A 23,221-nucleotide genomic window follows, 5' to 3' on the forward strand; every position below is an offset into this window, starting at 1 on the left:
TGCTTTTTTAATTCCGGGTAGTTATCCAAACTCTTGAAATATTGTGTATAAAATGTAAGTGCGTTAACCTCTTTAAATTTTTCTTTCAAAATACTGTCCGATTGAAGATCTATCAACTCCATTTGCAAATGAACTGGTGCCTGTGAAGCTTCAAAATTGAATGGATTGTTGAAAATTGGGAATTCCATTTCATTCATTTTGTGGAAGTCTTCAAAACGATTGTTGAATTCCGTGATAAGATTTTGCAGAAGTTGAGAATATTGATCCAATTTTTTTTGATCCACTGTGCCAAATGATTTTAAATGAGGGAAATGATCCAAAGTTTGATTTTTTACCTGATTTTCCCACAGCCTCTACTTTGTTTCAAAGGCTTGAATACATGAGTACATTTGAGTGACAATCAGATTTTTACCCTGTAACTTTACATTCAGATCAGTCAAGTGTTTATTCATATCTACCAAAAAGGCACAATCAACCCACCAGTCATTGTCATAATCAATTGGGTTGCCTTTTTCTAACATGAAAGCTTGAATAGGGTCACGTAATGCAAAAAATCTTTCTAAAACTACTCCTCGACTGAGCCAACGAACTTCGGTGAAATAAGGGACATCAGAAAACTTTTCGTCCAAATCTTGTAAAAACTGCCTGAACTGTCGGTGATTTAGTCCTCTGCTCCTTATAAAATTTACTATTTTAATTATAGGTTGCATGACATGGTCCATTTTTAAATGTTTGGATGCCAATGATTCCTGGTGAATTATACAGTGAAATCCCACAAAATTTCCTGATGTTTTCTGTTTTAATTTAGTTACAACGCCCGAATGTTGGCCAACCATGGCAGGAGCGCCATCCGTAGTTGTGCTGCTAAGTATATTCCAATCGAGTCCATATTCTGCCATCAAATGCTCCAATGCAGAATAAATATCATTTGCTGTTGTAGTACCTGTCAATGGAACGCACTTTAATAGTTCTTCAGTTATTTGAAAGTTACTGTTAATACCTCGTATAAAAACAGCAAGTTGAGCTGTATCAACAGTATCAGTGCTCTCATCAACAGCCAGTGAAAAGTTTGTAAATTCCTTAATTTTCTCCTTCAGTTGAAGAACCAAATTTTGAGATAAATCATTTATTCTTGAAGCAACAGTGTTTCTTGACAGCGAAATATTTTGAATTATTGACTTTTGAAATGGAAATGAAACATCGGCAACTTTCAACATACAGTCTTTAATAAAATCACCATCAGTGAAAGGTTTTGATCTCTTCGCGATTTCTAATGCAATAATAAAACTTGATTTCAGGGCATCTTCGCTCTCAGTATTAGCTTTAGTAAACATCGATTGTTGACCTTGAAGTTTAGATTTTAAAGATGACAATCTGTCCATTCTTATTTTTTCAGTGTAACAATCGAATTTTGATTTATGATTCGTATCATAGTGTCTCTTCAAGTTAAACTCCTTACAAACAGCAACTGTTTGATTGCAAATCAATAACAGTGGTTTACCTTTCCATTCTATGAAAAAATATGCATTTTCCCATTTAGACTGAAAAACTCTACGTTCACTATCAACTTTACGTTTTTGTGACATTATGCCGAAATCGTAACAAATATGGAACTCGACACAATTATGGATATCGCACACGCACGACACAAACAAATGTACAATATCTTCTCAACCACTACTTCGCAACTGACTCACGTGACACTACTACTACATTGTTTGATTTGCTTGTCTTGATAATGTTAAGAAGAAATGCGTACAATGTGCTTCCCCGTTTAGGATTTTGTCCTCTTCAGGGTTTGAGGTGAATGTATTGTGTTGGCAGCAAAAGCAAACAGTCCGAAAAACACACTGGGGTGAGCGCCGTATCCTGGTGTTCTTGGATCCTGGGTTATGCCGGACGGTGGTGTCCAGAAGGCTAAGAAGTCAACAGAGAAGAAAGTTTGATGGATTGTTGTTGGTTCCATAGACATTTACGTGTACTGTCCGTGCTTTGCTCTCGACCAATCTCCCTAGAAACCATTGTACAACGACAGGCGAGCCTGCGTCCCTCGTCGGCGGTCAGGAGGTGGCTTTGAGTGCAGCGTGGACAGTGTGCGTTCGAGTGGAGAAAATAGTTGCGGCTATTTTCTTGGGACGAACAGGTATAATTGTGCAATGAAGTTGGGAAACCGCAAAAAACCAACTTCTCCCTGTTCGGGGTAGGGAAGAGGAAGTGTTAGAGGTGGGTACGGTAGGCTAACGGGGTAGCCTCAAGGATGTTTTCGTACTCCACCGGGAGTTCGTCAATGCATGTTTGCATTAGAGCGGACGGTACATGAATCTTTTTGCGTTTGGGCTTTCGGTGGAGTACGTGGCCGGGAGATGAACAGGAACATTTGAGAGATTCTTGTGTGTCGGAAGGGGGGCCGTTGATTACTTTGATTGTGAAGTTCCTGTTCAGAGAGTTTATTCTCTCGGTGATTTTGGGGGTGTTCGAGATGTTATGGATTTCGTTTGAGGGATATCGCCAGTGCTCATAGTTGCATCTACGCAAGATTCTTCGTTCTGTCCTCAACAACCTCTCTTGTTTTTGTCTTGAGCAAAGAGAGTAGATACATGATTTGTACTCCATGACGGGTCGAATAAAGGTCTTGTAAGTGTGGATGAGAGTCTTCTTGTGTGTCTTGCCAATTTTTCCCGAGAGAGCGTTGAGAAGTCTGGCCCTGTTCCTTACCCTATCTAAAGTTGGCTTTAGATCTGCGTCCCAGTTGAGAGTCCTGGTAAACAGTACTCCCAAATAGTTCGCAGTCGGGCTAACAACAAGCCTTTCTCCCAACAGTCTCAGTGGATATTGGTCGTCTTCATTGCGTATGATTCTATTTGACACAGAAGGGGCGCGAAACACAATTGTTGTTGTTTTGTTCGCGTTCAGCGTGACTCTCCACTTACAACACCATTCGCCGACGCCGTCCAACAGAGCCTGGGCTCTTCTGAAGAGGAGTCTTGGGTTATATCGAGAGGTTGTTGAGAGCAGAGTCGTGTCGTCTGCATAGAGAAACAGCCGAGTACCTGGAATATTTTGGTTAGTGATGTCGCTGTTGTAGATGATGTACAACAGCGGTGCTAGGACTGAACCCTGGGGAACTCCAGCTTGTGGAGTGAAGGGGGTGGACCTTTGATCGCCTATTTTAACTCTGACAGTACGGTTGTGGAGGTAGGAGTGTACAATTTTGGTAAATTGCAATGGTAGCCCGATGTCCAGAAGTTTCCGAACAAGCCCGTCGTGCCAGACCTGGTCGAAAGCCTTCTGCACATCCAGAAATGTGGCTATGGCGAATGAACCATCGTTGATGGTTTGAGTAACTTTGGTAGTGAAATCTAATAATGCATGTTTAGTAGATTTACCTGACTGGAATCCGTATTGGAATTTTGGTATGATATTGTGGTTTTCGAGAAAGTCATTGAGCCTCTCTTTTAGGATTAGCTCAAGAACTTTACCCAGAGTATTGATTAATGAAATTGGTCTATAGGATTCCACGTCGGTTGGGGGTTTGCCTTTTTTCAAAAGCATGATGGTGTTGGCCACCTTCCAAGGAGTAGGAAAGTGGCTGTTTTTGAGACATGCATTGAATATTTTAGTTAGAAGAGGAATGATACTCTCTGGAAGTTTTTTGAGGCACCTTCGGTTGATGCCATCAGGTCCGGGAGCGCTGTTTTTGCCGATTTGGCAAAAGCTCTCCGTTTCCCTGTCTGTGAGGGGGTCCATGATAGGATCATAGACTGGAATGTAGTGGTTGAGAGTAACATTTACAATGTATTCTGTGTTGAATTTAAATATGCGATCAAAGTTCGGGTTATCTGGAGTTTGAAAATTGTTTTGAAGCGAATTTCTGAATGCTTCGGCTTTCCCTTCTGGGGAATTGACTATGTGATTGTTGACCAACAGATGGGATGGTTGAGATAGTTTTTGACGTGTCACGTGACACGTCGACGCACTTCTTTTATATCGATAAGGAAGGTTCTAGTCTAGACTCGAAGCGCATGGAAGATTCTATTGTTCTCAACAAAAATAATAGGGTGTTTCCGCTAAGAGATGGTGTTACTGTCTATCTCTCTCGCTTGTCTAGGCACGCGCTGCCTTTGAAATGACTTATAAATGTAGTGTAGTGTACGCATTTTAAAACTTCCGTAGAGCAATCGAGTGAAGTCTAAAAGCTCTAAAAAACATGATTCTTCTTTCTGTGACACATTGCGATCGCGGGCCGTATTGGTATGGCCCGGGGGCCGGATGCGGCCCGCGGGCCGTATCTTTGACATGACTGTTCTAATCGAAAAAAAAAAATCAATTTTTTCTCAAATTACGGATAATAAAATTTCGAAACGTTAATAAAATCATTTTTTTAGTAAAATTGTGGCTTATTTCCCATTAAAAGTAATTGATTACGGATACTAATCATCATTTTATTACAATTATGATAACTATTTTATTATCACTTTTACGAAAAAAAGTTATTCTTCATAAAATAATCTCCCTGGTTTAAAATCTAAGATACAACCATCAGATATCAAACTTTTTTAATTTTATACGAGGTATGTAAAAAATATGAATTTTTCTTAAGAGTTAAGTGCCTTTATTATTCACAATATTTTAATTAGAAGGATGTAATTGAACACTAAAAAAAATTTTTTAATTCCAAACAACTTTTCTTAATAACAATTTTCGATATTGTGAAATGTAAAGGTACTTTACTCTTGAGTGAAATTCATATTTTTTGACATACCTCGTATAAAATTAATTAAAATTGATATTAATTTGATGACTGCATCTTAGATTATATACGATGCAGATTATTTTATAAAGGATAACTTTTTTTCGTAAAACTGCTAATAAAAAAGTTATCAATAGGTTCCAAGTTACGCAGACATACTGTATAAGAGCTAAAAAAATTTTTTTTTGCTGAACATTTATTATTGTTGAAGCTTATTATTAAATGTATTTTAGGTAAGTTTTACAGAAAAAAGTGTTGATCACTTTGTATAAACATTTTTTTAGCTGGAAATTTTCGGTTTTTGTATTACATTTTTGTTATCCTTCTTAATTTTCTCAAAAAGAAATAGTTTATTTCATTTCTAAAGTAAAATCCTAAGCTTTAAAAAAGTACTTATAAAACTTTAATAGATCTGTTCAAACTTGAGTAATACCGTCTTAAAATGGTGGTAATTCTATAAAACTACGAAGATTTCAAAAATTACATTTTTTGCGACGTCATATCATTTGAATTAAATTTTTGAGATTTTTTTTGAATAAAACATCATTTAGCAAGATGCTTGAAAGGTAAGTTGTGCAAAATTGAGTTTTACAAGAAAAATTGTATTAGTTACACATGTTTAAATCATTTTTAAACAAAATTCATGTAAGGCTCACTTTCCGCCCACACCGTACTTATGCCCATACATTTTATTTATTTTTATTATAACCATAAGATAGCTTAATTATTCTTCTTTCATGGTCGATTTGTAAAATTTCATTTGATCCATTAGTTAAAGAATTACATTAAAATAACTCAACCGTGCACTTCGCCGTACGCTAGTTTACAGTGCGCCAATGTTTGTGAGAAGGGTGACCTTAGCGTTATAAATAAAAAATTATAGAAGATACAGATTTAATTTTAGAAAATTGTTTATAGTATTTTTACTACAAAAGCGATATTACGTAGGTCAAAATTTTTGACGTAAGAGAACTGTCAAAACATGAGAATGTGACTTTTCATTATTGCCATGTTTATTATAAACATGGCAATAATCAAAAGTCACATTCTAATGTTTTGACAGTTCTCTTACGTCAAAAATTTTGACCTACGTAATATCGCTTTTGTAGTAAAAATACTATATATAAGGTTCTTTTTGTAAAATTTTCTGAATTTTTCAATGGTCAAGACAGTTTTTCTCTAAAATTTATATTTTCGGAGTTATTTAAAAAAACATCTAATTTCGTAGTTCATTTGTTTAATAAAAAATGAAGCACCCACTTCCCGAGTAGAACTTTTTGATATTTATGTTTATGTTTATTAAACATTTCTTAATGAAATTACAAAAACTCCTATCTTGTTTGGTTTTTTCCGAAGTGAAAATCTATATGCACTCCCCTATGACGCACTCCACCTTCAGTGATCTCATTGTTCCCATAAACAGCACAAATTTCGCGATAAATTTCGATTGGTTTGTTGTTTTTAGCAAACAACAAATGTATTAACGCACCTTACTGCTGTTACAACAGCTGTTGTAAAATAACGAAAAGAGACAGTGACTTCGCGCTTGCACGGCTGGGCAGCTATTGAACGTTGAACGGAGTAAAAAGGAAAACCACGATGCTAAGGTGGCCGCGCTAGCCCCGCCCCTATCGGCTACAGATGGAAACGTAACGAAATTTCTGGATAGCCCTCGTATTCGATTACTTCAATACTGAAAAGTAATGAACCTACCTGAACTAGGTTGAACAACAGAATCTCCAACGATCTCCTTCTGGAACCCTTCTAAATAGGACTGAATTTCTGTAACGTTTTCGCTTGTCTCCTCCAATTTTATGGTTGGAGGTTCCGAAAATGTTGCGCTCATGGTGACTTAACTATTATACATGCTGTAAAAATAATGATATATTGAATAATATTTTTCTACACTCATACATTAGTATAGTATTTTTGAACGATTGAGCCACAATTGAGGCGGTCGAAGTGAGAAGGGCACATCGGCTCACGTGCCCTTTTTAGGCAGAATGGCTATTTAGGTCCGCCATGTTTTCCCCTTTACAATGGTGTAACTTTTATGTATTTATCTTTAAAAATGAGGTTGGTAGAACTGTTTAAATATTAGTGTGCAGAGGCTGTTTTTTCACCCATGTGATTGTTTATAGATATGGCTTCTGCAGGTGTTTTGTATTTGAGTGAGGTTAACGCACCGGTGTTGTTATTATCTTCGGATTTTATTGTTTTCACCCATTTTGAAAAAATATGAAAACGTTTAATTATCCACGTCCGTCTGTCCGTCCGTATGTAAACACAACGCCTCCGTCATTATACCAGGTAGAATGACAAAAGAGGTGTCGAATAAAAGCTTATAACCCAAGGATGATATTGAAAGTGAGAAATTTGACCTCGGACTTCCAGTTTTAGAGTTGTAACTGGAAGTACTGTTTTAAGTGGCCGAAATAGTACAAGCGATATATTATTTGACGCGCATCAGCAAGACGAGAACAAATATATAATTCCGGTTTCATGCCTGTCTGTACATCTAACCCGGAATATAACTCCTTCGTTGTTAAAACAGATAGAATGACAAGTGAGGTGTCGAATGAAAGCTTATAACCCAAGGATGGTATTAAAGATGAGACATTTGAGCTCGGACTTTCGGTTGTAGAGTTGCAACCGGAAGTAATGTTTTAAAGTCACTGAAATAGTACAAGCAATATATTGTTCTACGCGCCTTACCAAGACGAAAATTGCCACAAAAGTACGTTGTTATAAAGTATGATCGTAGCGGTGACGTTAAATGTTCCCAAAATTATACAGAACACGTTGAACTGTACAGATTTTGGAAATAAGGAGTACAACAGTTTCATCACTGCAACTATTTAAATGTCCCAGACCAGAGGTGAACCAAAAGAGAGTTAAGGATGTTACAAACCTCTTCAGATTCTTAAATGAAGATGATGTAAACTTCATTAAACAACAAATTTTGAATGAATAGTTTAATAATGTATAAAAATTGTATTATGTAATATATTAAAAAAGTATTTAATTCTATAATGCTTCTTGTTCTTCACATGCAAATTAATTTCAATCAAAAATCCCCTGTTCTATCTAAAAATGGCTTATAACAGCTTTTTGTATTTCCTTATTTTTAAACATAAGCGTCATTTTTATTGATTTCATACTTAGAAAATGGCTTTTTAGAATAATATTTTTAATGTATAGTAAGCATTCTAAATTTTTAAACTACAAATTAGTATCTATAGCAACAAGTTCAAAGTGGTTTTTCTCAAAACCCACTTTTGTCGTATGTGCCCTTCTCACGTAGACCGCCTCAATTGTTGGTGTAAAGAAATTTACATTTCTTAAATGAAACTATTGTAGACTTTTCGATTTCCACTCCGGAAATGGTCCTCAGAAAATTAAAATTGAAATCAAATATTAGCGCTCCAGATAAAGAAATTGCCGATTCATTATGTCCATTTTTATTAGCATGACGCGCGAGAAATTGTCTTCGTCTCGTCGCCTCGTTAAAAAAGGCAGTACCCTGGCTCAATTAGATTGTACACACGTGTGTTTTGAAAATTTGTCAACGACATGTAAAAATTGTATTTTGTTTTGAATAAGTGTTGGAATAATTGTATCTTAAGGCTTTGGCCACACCGGCGATTTTTTACGGCGCCCATTGGTTTGACTACCTCCTCCACCAATTTTAGATGAAATGATTTCATCTAAAATTGGTGGAGGAGGTAGTCAAACCAATGAGCGCCGTAAAAAATCGCCCGTGTGGCCAAAGCGTTACTCCTTTAGTTTTATACAGGAATAAGTAGAAGATTGTCTCCCAAATGTTTAGTTTATCATAGATTCAGGGGTGGCCAAGCTCCTTGATAATCGAGCCATTTTTCAAAAATGAATAACCATTTTCAATGGAATGAAAACTTAGTTTTTTTCCATTTTTCAAAATTTGAAATCTGTCGCGAGCCGCAATTAAATAATTATTTAAAAAGTGTAAAAAAGGTACTAAATTTTTCTCTCACTGTTTGAACTACACGAATTTTAAAGTGAAATAAAATGATTTACGTCGTTGTTTCAAATATGCAAATAATTCTACAACCACTCTTTACTAATTCAGGATACTTCAATTCTTCATCATCGTTCCATCTTTTTCTGGGACGGTCTACTGATCTTCTACCGTCTCTCAAAAACACTGTCTTTAACACTATGTCTTACTCTCATCTTATCATATGACATGCCCATCTTATCTTAGCTTTTATATCTCTTACACATGTTTGTTTGCATTATCATACACAGTCGCCAATTCAGCTTTGCGGCGCCTTCTCCACTGTTCTATCAAATTCATCTCTTTGAAGGCCAAATATCATTCTGAGAACTTTCCTTTCAAACACCTGCAGCCTATTTATTTCCCGCTGATGTAGAGTCAATGTTTAACTTCCATATGTAACAATTGGGCGAATAATTGACATAGTCTTAATTTAGATAGTCTTTTTAGCAGCTTAGATCTTAATAATGATGATAGGGAGTATTATTCCCTATTCCACGCAGCTATTCTTGCGGAGACCCTTTTATATGTGGCTGTCACCTATGATTACCGCCCCTTTAAATTTAAACTCTTTTACTACTTCGAAGTTGTGGTCGTACATAGCTATGTTCTGCCTAACTCTTGGTCTTGGATTTTTGGTTACTAGCATGCATTTCGGCTTCTCTTCATTTATTCGAAGGCTTAGACTACCTGTGAGAACACCTCTCTCACGTCTCTTGTAAAATGAGTGACTGTACCTAGATCATCAGCAAAGGCCAAAAATAGTTTTGATCCGCGATTTGCAAATTTGCAAATCCCCCTGTCGGCTCAAATGATATTTTACTTCTTACATATTCTAAGGCCAAATTGAATAGCAACGGTGATAAGAGGTCTCCTTGTCTAAGTCCTGATGTTACCCAGTCTTTTATATTTGTTGTCAGTAATTTAAGACATTTTGAACCACAAAAATCAAAAGAAATTCGGGTACATTTATTGAGAGCCTCAAATAATCCTTCAAAGAGCCACATGTGGCTCGCGAGCCACAGTTTGGCCACGCCATAGATCATTGGGGTCTACTCATATTTATGTAGTGATTTCACCGCTAATATCAGTGCGTAATTAACAGATTTGTGAGGTTTTTGCTAGTGAGCCGTGGAACTTAAGTTCGAGCTTAGTTCGAGGCCAGCAGATTGCTTCGAGTTCGAGTTATAGAGAAGTTCGAGGAATAATCGTTGAAACCAGCCACCGTGGAGTACAATAGGACTGGTAGCTATAAAGAACTTTTTAATAAACGTTTTCAAAGAAATTTACATCCATAGATAGTTAATTTATTCCATAATCAATACTTTTAAATAGGTTCTTCTTTTTAATTTAATTGTTTTAATTGTGTTACGTTTTTGCTTTGGGATAATAACAAAACCTGTATCAACTCTACTTATTATTTTAGTCTTACTTAAAGGATTAGATAAAACTTTTTACCACCTCTTTATGAGGTGTGATTTTGAACGAAAGCGTTGGTAAATAAATACAGTGCACAAAGGTTATTGGGACCTTATTTTAATTAATAACAAATTGGGAATTTTACCCCCAGTTTGTCGAACTCTGTAGTTTATATCACTATCATACACTAAGTCAATGTATCTGTCCCAAGTATTTCTTAGGCTTGTACTTAATAGTTTTACAGATATTTTAAATTGTGGTGGGAAAAGGGGTAGGTATTTAATGAATCATGAATTTCTGGTGATCTAACTGGCCAAGGAATTGGTCCTTATCTTCCTACCCATCTGTCACAAGGTCCCATTTGACGTGTTCTCGGGCAAACTGAAGTCGAGCTTGTTTCTGAGGTGCGTTCAATTTGGGCCCTGTGTTAGCTTTGGGAGTCAAAGTGGCAGCCTAAAGTCTTCTAACTATTCACTGAGCTACGGTGACACCTCGAACATTCCTCAAGGATTGTTGAAGCTCAACTCCTGTCGCGTGCCGATTCCGCAAGACATTCAAGGACAATGAATCTATCATCTATCTGTCATTAGACGTCGCCGACCCGAACCTGGTTGTCGACTGTAGCTGCCGGTCTCCTGGTATCGACGGTAAGCCCTTGAGACTGCAGACTGCGCCATGAGGAAGTGAAGGGCAGCTCTCTGGCTATCACCCTCTCGTAATTATGTAATTACCTGGGCCGCCGTCACTGGTGAAGTATCCATTTGTAAAATATTCACTCACTCCACTTCGAAGTGCACATACGGATCAACGTTTGAAAAGTGACTGAGACGACCACTGGCAAATTCATAGAGGTCTGCATTGCGTGCAGAACATGCCCGTTACAATGTTTGCTGCATTCTCTAAGGCTTAGGGTCTTAGCCATACAGAAGTAGGCAAATTTTACAACACATTGCTAATTTGCACAAAACAATTATTTTTTAAAAGCTCTATAATAGACAATATTTTTTGTATTAGTTGTTTTAATTCAAAGAACGCAACATGAAAGTACTAAACATTAACTACAATTCATTGAGTGAGTCGATTTTTGAAGTTATTCTTCTTTAGGCGCGATTGAGATTGAGGGTGAATTTATTTTGATCTGCGCGCATGCGCACTCCGACAGTATGGTATTAGTCGTTATACGGGCTCTGATTGGGTGTTGAAATGATCTGTCAATAATAAATAATTGTTCAATATGAAGGTAAACAAATGTATAATATATTAGTTTTATTGTTGTGAGGACAGAAACAAAAAAGTTTATAATTGTAGTGACATTTAAATAGTTTTTAAAAGCAACAGGTACGTAATAATTGTAAATGTATCATAGGTACCAACCTATTTGAACCTACCAACATACATAGTATGTAATACTTTTATTTACATAATTTGATTACCATCAAGATTTCTATCAATGTTCACCTAATATATTGTTTTCTTACTCTATGTTTTGTTGTATTTTTTCAATTCTAAATCATTTCAATTCAAAATCAAAATAATTTAATTTAATTCAAAAATGTCAAAAGCTTAATCCGTTTAGTTAGTCGATCTTCGCACATAATGACACATTGCCTCCGTGGCGAAGCGTTTAAGGCGAATGAACCCCAATATACCAACCGCGCTGATAGCTGGTTCGAATCCCAATAAAAAGTTTTATTTTTTTATACATTTTATGATTGTAAGTATATTTATTATATAATTTTGTTTTCAGAAAATACGTATTTAGTTAAAAAAATTTCCGACAATTAATGTTCAGAAATCATTTGTGGCATTTTTAATGTGTTTGTGTGTGTTTTATTCTTTTATTATTTTAATTTTTGGCACTGTTTTAATAAAAATGTTTGAGAAGTAGTAAGTATAAATTAGTTTAATATTTAAATAAAATATAAATAAAAAGTATATTAATTTCGTTTAAATCATATAATAGAAGTATAACTTCTTACGTGCGTACAAAGTACACACACATTCTGTTTTTTTTTTGCTCGCAAGCACAGGCGTAACCAGGGGGGTTTGGGGTTTATAACCCCCTCCCCATTTAGATGTACTTTGAGCTCTATACGCTTAACACCATTACTATTCCATACTCCCCTGAGACGATCAAGTAGTTGTAACCGCCCTCCCCTTAGGATCATCCTGGTTACACCTCTGCTCACAAGTGTAGTTCTAGTTTGCCTCTTTGCAATTATGTGATACAGATTTGTTTTGGAGTAAGAGTAGAAGTTATACTGACTGACACATCCGTTTTTGTAAAACGTCATTTCTCTGAATAAAACAAAATGGAAAAATTTCTTTGTACAATTATTTTTTGTTGTGCTCATTCACATAAGCTACTCTACTTTCAAAATCAATCGCTGTACATTCTTGGTGTCTCTAGATATATTATGGATGCATGTGGCGTCTCGAAAGAATTTTCTAAATAGATTCATAGAAGTCTTGCTCTTTTGAAGTATTTAGGATACTTGTATGAGGATGCTCAGTAATGACCAGTAAAACATTTAATTCAGTCTCTTCCGTTGTAACTAATTTTGGTTTTTCTTTATTCTCAAATAACACTGAACCCTTGTGATTGAATTTATTCAATGTATTTTAAAATGCTTTCTTATTTGGTTGCTGATAGATTTGTGCAGCTAATAAACAGTTCTTATTATATACACTTTTTATCCATACCAGTTATCTTTCAAAATTCATTGTTAATTGTTGTAAAACGATTAAAATTCAAGACAATTTCAAAACAATTTAATTCAAAATTGAATTGTGAATTTGTGAAACATACCTCCATAGTAATCTTGATTTTAGTAATATAGAACTTATTTCTAACAACTCCTACTATGAAAATAACAATTTCTGTACTTAATTGTTTTAGTTTCTTTGTGGTGTGTTTTTTTTGGTACTTCCTATATAAGCTCTGTTCCAACCAACAGTCAAACTAGTCAGAAATCGTCAGCAAACAGTTGGTATTAGAATGATTTTTTTGGTCTACAGATGAGATGGTACCTTTTATTGGTAATTTATTAATAAATTTAAATTATGATTTATGTTATTCGTATGTTGTAAATAATAATGGTATAGAAATGTCGATCGACGATAACATGACCTGCGAAAATCACGAAAAAGCCGACACGAGGATAGTTCATCACGTATGTAAGCTTAATTTAATACATTAGCAAAGACCAATGTTCTTATTAAAACTTCTGATACAGATGTTTTAATAATTATGCTTGAAAACATGGATCATCTCCAAAGTGACGATCTGGAGATTTTTATGGAGTATGGTACTGGAAATTCTAAGGGTACATAAATATAACGAAGCTACATATGGCCATCTTTATGTACGAGTTTGCCTGCTTTCCACGCATTAACAAGATGTGATTATAATTTGTCTTTTTTTCCAAAAGGGCAAGATAAGATCGTTTATAATATTAAAAAAAAATTAATTTATTAGAAAGCATTAACGGATCTTGGAGTTGCCCACGTTGCCGGTACGCGCGATGAAATTTTCGAAAGTTTGGAAGAATTTGTGTGCGAAATTTATGATACAAAAAATTTATCAAATATCAACACAGCACGATTTCAAACATTCTGCCGAAATTATAAGTCTAATAAGAAAAACGAGCCTTTTAAGAAAATATTGAAAAAGTGTGATCCATCTACTTTGCCTCCGTGAAAAGCCGAATTGAGACAACATCTGCTAAGAACTCAGTATATCACGAGAATTTGGCGAATCGCATATTTGCAGTCTTTAGTCCCCACTTCTTTAACAACTAACGGAAATGGATGGATACTAAATATGGATAAATTAGATTTTAATTGGTTTGAGGGAGATTGTTTGCCTCAATCAGTTTATGATGTTATAGTTCATCAGCGAACCCAAGAGAATTTCAGATATATTACTGAAGGTAACCTTACATACATGTTCTTTTTATAACTGAAATCTTTTTTTAGTTAACTCAATTTCCTGCTTCTTCGTGTACCTCATCCTTTCATGACAATGGCGATCATCACGGCCCATTTTATTCTGGCTGCAGCGATTCTGAAGAGTTCTATTGTTGTTTTTATCACTCCACTACTTTAAATTTTTCAACCAGGATATGCATCGTCTTCCCGGTTCTCTTTTTACTTGCACTTTTCCTTATATAACCAATCACATCACATTTTTCTATTTCTTAGTATATGACCAAAGTAGCTCATTTTTCTTTCCTTCGTAGTGTTGAATATTTCTTTTTCCTTTTTCATCTTTCTTAATGTTTCCGTGTTTGTTACGTGTTGTGTCCATGATATTTTTTACATTATTCGATAACACCACATCTCAACAATGGGTCTTTTTTGAGATGCGTTCGTGATTGTCCAGATTTCGACTCCGTATAAAAGGACAGAGAATACGTAGCAACTCAATTAATTAATCACTAATTAATTTTTAATTAATTCTAAATATATATTACAACTAAGATCATGTAGAAGAGGAGTTTGAAGAAGAAGTACAAGATTCGGACACATAATTAATTTAGTTTATAGTTTTATATTTTTCCACCTATATATTATTTATAATAATAAATTTGTCTTTTTCTATCATATTTGCAAAATCTATTGTATAGTACGTATTATGTTCCTTTAATTAATAAAAAGTTACTTAAGAAACTATAATATATAATAATTACTCTAACGTTTCGATGCACAACAGGGGTATCGCCAGGTCACGTGATTTTTCTCGAGCGAACGGACTCGCTCAGCTACAATATAGGTCGCAAACAGCTATCGGTATACGCTCTTTCTCACACTGCTGCTTACCTATAGCGCTTTTCATTTACATGCATGCGTAATTTCTTTAATCACCTGGCAGTTGGAAAATTTCACCAAAAAAAACCTGTCTTTTTTAGAATATTTATTTTTAATATTAAAAATACCCTGTCAAAATAACAATTGCACCTCCCTGTCCGGAAGGAATGTACATTTTATACTCGTTAATAGTATGTACAGATTCAGATGAAAAGTCCAGATGCACCCCCTGAAAATAATCCTGGGGCGCCCATGCAAGTATCTTGCAGAGTTAAAATCGCCCTCAAATCGCCTGGCCTGTTTATTTTCTTTATATTTGAATATTTAAATTTACTTTAAAGTCACGTCAATGATATTTTTTGTAATAACAATGTTTACCCTTCTTTTAACTTTGGGGGATTTTTGGGGAAAATAACCGCTACCCTCCATCCAGACCGGCATTTTTGTATTAGGCTATCATGGAGGAGTCACCTGAAAAAATTTCAGGTTGCCTAAAATACCTACTCAAAAATGTCTCACAGCTCTTATGCTATAACATTACACACATTAAATTTACAGCATTAGGATTCTTCTAGATTATGTTAATGTCTTATTATAAATTATAAATAATGATTATTTATAAGTCGTGTAAATTGAAACTTTAGATCATAAAATTAGTCGTGTAAATTAATAATACCCCGTATCCCTACTTAGTCTGTAGTTAGTCACCCTGAACGACATGGATGCGAAAAGTTTTTTTTTCCCCTTCCCTACCCTTGATTGTTCGATTGGATTTGATTTTAAGAAGAGTTGCTGGCTAAATTGGCGCAGTTCCCAAAGGCTAAAAAAGAAGAAAAAGAATTACAGCAGTGAAAATGAAAGTTTTGTTGCCTGATTTAAAATTTGTTTTTTTTTCTTCTTTCATTTAGATAATTTCTTCTTTTAATTTGTTTTTCTCTTTCTTGATCAATTGTCCATTAAAATAATTCACAATATTCTAATTTTTTCTAATTCAGTTCAGATATTTTTTTTCAGATGTCTTTTGATAGGTGTATTAATTTTGGTGTTAATGTACATGGAATTTCTTTTGTTCTGTTTCATTACCTATCATTTAAATATTGGGCTATTTTTAGAATCAGTACTTTGGTGTTTTTGATTTCTAAAGTAGGTACCAAGTTTGCATTTGTATTTTATAGACAAATCTAATAATAATTTGGAATTGTTTTCATTTCATTTATAATCGCATGAATAATCATATGAATTGATATTTGTGTTTTGTGAAGATGGTTCTGGCATGGATGTATAAAAAATTATGTATTGTTATAAAACTGTAATTTCAGATGCACAATATTGTTTCAACTAACAAAAATACATTTTCGAATAATTCAAGAAAAATAAATCATATTTATCTCTGGTTAAAATACAGAAAAAGAGACAAGTGGCAAACAAACAAATGGCCAGAATTCAAACACATACCCAGTTCGAAGGACAGTGTCAACAAGTCTCCTCTTCGCATTGTAAGTGAATGGTGCCAAGTCAAAACTTGCACATAAAACCGATTCCAGTTTCATGACTGTTTTAAAACCATACAAAAGTGGCGCGTTGGAAAAAACATATAGTAAGTAATTGCCAGTGCTGTTTTTGTGACGGTACGTGCCGGTACGCTGTACCGGTACCTCTTGGGACAAAAATAAAAAAAAAACACAATTATAGACAACTTCCTGAATTTTTTCCTTGCTCCCAAAACGCCCTTATTGGGCCTAAATTTAAAAAGTTTCCCGAGGGCGGACCCCCCTTATGAACACTTCCCAGACCCCCAAGAGCATTACATACCGGAACCTATATTGTTACAAAAACAGCACTGGTTATTGCTAACCTTGAATATCATTGGTGTTATTATACCTGAGCCTGGTATTGAGCACAATGATGTTCAAAGTGGATTAGAACATATCTAATGTACTGCCAAAACTATCAGAAGTATCAGAAACATTTTTGTTTTTCGTTTACTATTTAAGTTTGACAGTGTTTATTCATACGAAATTTACGTTTGTAATATTTATTTTATATTTTTCAGTCAATAAATAATTTTTAAATTTACATGATTTTTCATTTTAAATTGTACTTTAACCCGGCATTGGTCGCTAGGTAGATTATTACGCGAATGGTCGCGCGTGAGATTTTCTCTCATATCCAAATTTTGCCTTTTTTTACAAAATAAAATTTTTGAAACAGGTTTTAAACTTTTTTTTATTAACTAATAATAAGAATATAATAATATAACATAATATAAATAATAATATGATAAAATACAAAAAATAATCGGAATTAAACCAATATTAATCAATCTCCATATCTTCACAATTTACGGCACAGCACACAAGTAAAGTCCTTTTCATGAGCATTTTTCAGTGCGTCACAGTTTTTCGATTTCTTTCTAACGCATTAAATTGTATGTGACAGAAAAAAAGGCACGTCTGTGATTACAGACATTTATAACATTTATTCTAGTTGTCGATAGATGGGGCTATAATCGAAGAAAAAACTATTAACGAATTATTTAATATATCTACGAATATAATCTGTACAATTTATAAGACTATGCAAATCAAAGAAAATACCATTTTATAAATGCGATAAACACAATTGATTTGTTTTTATGCCAAATTGCAAATAAAATGTGACAACTGTCAGATTTAACTAAAATGTCATGTTAGAATAAATGTCATAAGTGTGTATTATCACAGACTTACCTTTTTTTCTATCATTTGTGACGCACTGAAAAATGCTCATGAAAAGGACTCTATAACAAGAATCCTCTGGACAAATAGGTTGATGACAATAATTACATTTATAATTTTTTTTACATTATTTCAGGTTTTAAGTGAGAAAATAAAATTAATTTTTATACACAGTTGGTGGCGCCGGTGGTCACTCGATGAGAGAATCTCTCACATGAAGCGCATTGACTCAGCAATCTGGTGATACTACGTCAACTGAGTCACTATCTGAGCGGACGAGTCTATTAGATTGAGAAAGGATAGATAGGAGACTAGAAGGAACCTCAGCTCGTAGAATTTCCTAGAAAAAAAGTTGTGCGCAATTTTCTGAAACTGTGAGAGAAAATCTCATATAGCGACCACTACCGGGTTAAGACAGTCATTTTAAGCATTTAAAAATTAGACCTAGCTTGTTTTGGCAGAAACCAATAAATATGAATATTTACTTTTATGTATAAGTACTTTTTTATTTACTTTTACAGTAGAACCTCGATTATCCGTCAGGGCACTGGATCAAGGGTATGACGGATAATCGAAAAGACAGTTAACAAAACATTAAAAAAAATTAAAAATTCATAGTACAGCTCTCAAATTTCATTTGTATGGTTTTTTTAATTTATAATTGGCTTTGGCATAAACCAATTAGCCAGACTTATTTTTTATTTATGACATATAAAAGGATCATTTTTTTATCCAATATAAATAAATTAATTGTTCAAATTCTCACGCCCTAGGATAAATGTTATTATGTTAGTAAAATGTGTGTTTTTCTGTTTAGTGCATTTTTTTATATGTATATTTTTTATTTCTTTTTAATTATATTTTTTGTTTTTTTTTAATGCTTTATTTATGTAGTCTTTTGTTTAGCTTTAATTCCTTTTTTCCATTTTTTTTTTGTTTTTTTATTTATCATTATTTTACTTTTTATTTTTACTTTTTTTTTTATTTTTTTTATGATTTTTTCGTGAACACACTTACAATAATATTTTGTATCGCAGAATTGCTTACAATGGTGTTAGTTTTTTACAATTTCATTTTGCAACGAATTAAATGATTATACAAACATTGATATAAGTTAATATGTATTATTACTAAAAATTATACAATTTAGACTGGTTGGCAAACAGAATTTGAGATTTACAATATCTTTGAAAAATGATTCAATGCTCTTCTTATTTCTTGAACATTCTAGGATTACATGGTTTATACCACCAACTTCTCCGCATAGACAATATGGGTTTTCATCCGGTCCTATTTTATATTTGTACAAAGGAGTCATAGCATGATTAGATCTTATTCTGGTTATTGTAACAATGAAGTTTCGTTTTGTTAATCCATGAAACCAGCTTTTCGACGGTATGTTATTTTGGTGGCCGACATAGTTAAGCCCTGTGACTGATGAATTATATTCTTGCTGACACAATTGTTTTAAATGTGAAGTAAACCTGGAGGTAAGATCTGTAGATGGAACAATATTAGTGGTTAGATCGTATCCTGTGTCAGTGGCTGATTTGGCTAGTGTATCGACTACATCATTACCTTTTATTTCTGAGTGTCCTTTAATCCACACTACAGTTATTGTTTTCTTTTGTTTTGTTGCTTCAAAGGGCAGTTTTAACATTTCTGCCTCTATGTTAGTAAGGTTTTTCGATGATTTCAGGTTTGTTATTCAGTCAACTGCACTTTTACTGTCAGTGAATATAGCATGATTCTGTGTGTTTCTGGACTGGACGTATCTAAATGCTTTTGCTATGGCAATTGTTTCAGCGGTATATATGGAACACTCATCTGGTAGCTTGAAAGCGGTGAGTTTGCGTCATAAAAAGCACAGCCTACTTTTTCATTCAACTTGGATCCGTCAGTATATATGTATTGGTGTTCAGGCCATCTTCCATTAATGGTTTCTAGAAAGTTTTCTTTTGGGTCCAGGTAGTATGTTTTTTGTATGGTTTGTTTGACAATATAAGAGGAATTTGTGTTCGTACAATTGAATCAATTTAAAATATTCTGAAATCTGTGTTTGTTTTACTGTTTATTGAGAATACCACTCGATGAATTATTGCATGGCATACGCGATGCAGCTTCTCTAGATTATTTACGCAAATCTTTGTCAGTTACAATAGGTTCATCAACATAGCTACAGTCAAATTCCAAGTCTGTATCAGCTTCTGAATCTATTTGGTCCGCCTTTGTTGCCATTTCAACGATTTTTTTATCTGTCAGTAATAAATAACTGTTTGTGTCCTCATCACAAATCAAATTAACTTTTTTTTTTTTTGTTTACATTAAAATTTTTGCTTATGTAGTCAATACAACTTCTGTATGTACCCTGATGGTTAACAGAGGTGATGGTTATTGGAGAGACGGATAATTAAGGTTCTACTGTATACTTATTTACAATTAGATTTAACCCTCCAGCAGACAGGTGAACAGAGCCGTGATAACAGAACTGCAAGGGATGTATTATAGGTATGCGCCCCTGTTTAGGGGTGCCAAAATCCGGTTTTTTTCTGCTGATTTAAAAAACCTAAGGGAGCCTATACAAGTTTTGCAGGCAGGCACCTTATACCCTAGCACCGGAACTGCGGGTGAGGCCTATTAGGCCTCACTCATGAGAATAAAAACGTAATTTTATTTCGCCCATCTGCTGGAGTACGGAATATTCTGAAATAATAGTGGAACATTTATGTCAGCGGATGTATCCTAATAGGGACTATAATATATTGCTTAATAATTAGCAAATATTCAAATTTTACAAAAATAACAAAACCGTACTCACATTAGTTGAATAGAAAATTTTTAAATAAACATTTTTATTCAAGTGACAATCTGGAATTTTTAATTTATTGATTTTTGAATAACTTTCTAGTTCTAAGTAGTTTGTAATTACCACATATTATCCTATATTATAAATGAGCAAAAACTTAAGCATACCTTTTCTTGATTTATTCAACATACATTTCTCGCTGGTGACTGTATTTTGGCTTTATAGTTGTTAACCATTAATATCATTTGAAAATTGTTTAGTAGCCCGATTCTTCAGATAGGCAAATTTATTTGATCTCATCCACAGTTCACTAATAATTAATGATTCTCAAGCTGATGTGCTGATGAATAGAAATTTTGAGTGGTAAGTGATTAAAGATAAAATAAAATATTTGCTAGTAATTCTGCACAGATTAAACTGCATTATGGAGCTCCTTGAATATGCATTGAAGAACTTGTTCTATTTTTACAAGAAGTATATATTTGCCAACCTAATTTTCGAATATTCATAATCTGGACAATAGATTTTTAACAATACTTTTAGTTTACAATAAGGGAATTTTGAAAACACAGAAATAAAGGATTAACTTAACCCTCAATTCACCATCACCAGGTCACCTTCTTTAAATGAAAGCAGAACAATTTGGACAGACGCCATTTTCAAGTTTGCAATTTAATTTTTTCCAATAATCGCATATCAATTTTTAGTTAATTGGTGATTATTTGAAAACTTATCAAATCGGCAAGTTAAGCGCGCTGGATGTAGGGGGCATTTCGACAAAAATTTCTACAATTTAGCACGCTGGCGCTGCCATCAATTGGGCTAACGGACGAAAAATGGTGGTCTAACAAAACTGAGTTTTTGAAGGAAATACATTGATTTAAAGGACTTTCGCCCCATTACCACAACTATTTACCAAAATCTATCATAATATACATCCTACATGTGAATAAAATGCTTTAAACATGCATTATCGGAAAATTACCAAAGTTCTTACCCTTAACTCCAAGAATGTCCTGTGAGGGCGTGTTGTAATGGCTGCGTCTTTTTTCTCGAATCAGAGATGGCGAGGCTGGCGTAAACGTAAATGGTTGTCAAAAACGATCCTTGCGCGCATATGCATACAACGTCAACAACATAGAACTTACCCAATCAGCAAAAAGTGTCTGTCGTTACAGTTATGTTAGGAGAGTATTCTGAGCTGCGTTCGTTTGACTGTCTTCTAAGCAAAAAACTATTCGACGAACGTACCCTTCGTAACAGAGTGAAACATATATATAAAAGAATTTAAAATTAATATGAAATTAATTTGAGATGGTAAATACATCGATATCAGTTTGCGTAAAATGTTCCCTAAAACGTTTCTTTCAATTTTACTGAAAATTTAATATAAAAGGAGTGTTAACTAATACATTTTTTTTTAATAATATACAGAATGTTTTATATACTGAACGCCTCAATTATCTCGGAAACGGCTTGCACTATTTTTGGTTTTGGTTTTGAAGAGTGAAAAATGGTCTTGTAATAAGGCCGATCTGGTTGAGTGTATCGTGAAGGCCGATTTATGGAGGTATTTACATTGTTGTCAGATCCTCTGTTTTTCTGGAAATCTAATGGACTTTCTTATTTCAAATGGAACACTATGTATATTTTTTGCACTATGAAGTCCTTAAGAAATACTGATAATTTTATCAGTATACAATAAAAATCGTGCAAGCCGTTACCGAGATAATCGAGGCGCCCAGTGGCGGATCTACGGGGAGGGAAAATGGATAAATTTCTCCCGTAACAAGATTCAAAAATAAAGAGAAATCAGGGGCGTCATTTGATAGGGAACCCTGAAAATGACTGAAATTTACAAAAAATAGATCAATTTTGTATTATGTTTGCATATATAATGTATTGTATATAAATATAATGTTTTCCCCCCCTAGCAAAATTTCAAATGACGCTCCTGAGAGAAGTATTGTTGAAACATAAAAAATATATATTAGCTAACATGAAACAAACCACAGAGAGACAAATTCAACCAAATAAACACGCTAGTTAGGAAAATTAAGGGAAGTAAATGCATAATACAGTCGGAAAAATGAAAGAATACCGATGATCGTCAATCACTTATTTTGCATTTGCTGTCTTTTTCTATAACAAACGTTTGTTATTTATAGAAAAAGACAGCAAATACAAAATAAGTGATTGATGTGACCGTTCACGTGTATTCTTTCATTTTTCCGACTGTATACCTATAGGTTATTATTTATGTATTTTATGTAGTTTTGGTTTATCTTTTTTATGTCGTTTGGTTTATGTTTCGTTGGAAGTCCCCCCTAAGGCAAATTTCCCCTCCCAAGGCAAATGTCTAGATCCGCCACTGAAGGCGCCCCCAATGACCATTACGCGTCCATGACACTGATCTGTAGTCATATGTGGACGCGCGTATGTATCACCGAAGCTGAAAGGGTTAAGTCTATATCTTTTTCGATATCCCTTTAACTGGCCTGCGTCCCTATTTCATTCTTCTCCACTGATGCTTGTTCACTTGGTTGTTCTTTATACAACTGCATCTTGACAAGAATTCGCTTTTTTGCCTTATACAGCTTCTGAGCAATGTTCTTTATTTCCACTTTTGTGGTTACGAATTCTTTTGTTATGTCTACTAATGTTTTTGACGTTTCATATTATTT

The 23,221-nt window shown here is 34.2% G+C and overlaps 1 protein-coding gene across 3 annotated transcripts in view; it reads right to left on the minus strand.

The window, feature by feature from the left end:
- The window catches only part of LOC126890634 (transcriptional repressor CTCF-like), a 97,903-nt gene extending 76,214 nt beyond the window's left edge, over nt 1–21,689 (minus strand). For 2 of the 3 annotated variants that reach the window (XM_050659722.1, XM_050659720.1), the window contains exons 1-2: nt 21,535–21,689; nt 6,464–6,618 (exon numbers count right to left, since the gene is read on the minus strand). In XM_050659722.1, the coding sequence (XP_050515679.1) occupies nt 6,464–6,596 (133 nt within the window). In that variant the 5' untranslated portion in view covers nt 6,597–6,618; nt 21,535–21,689. Of the gene's footprint in view, nt 1–6,463; nt 6,619–20,704; nt 21,259–21,534 lie in introns of those variants that run through there. The other variant, XM_050659721.1, reaches the window with a different exon arrangement.
- Between the last annotated feature and the right edge of the window lie 1,532 nt (nt 21,690–23,221).

The sequence above is a fragment of the Diabrotica virgifera genome, chromosome 8 (genome assembly GCF_917563875.1).
Source record: "Diabrotica virgifera virgifera chromosome 8, PGI_DIABVI_V3a".
In the NCBI taxonomy this organism is placed as follows: Eukaryota; Metazoa; Arthropoda; class Insecta; order Coleoptera; family Chrysomelidae; genus Diabrotica; species Diabrotica virgifera.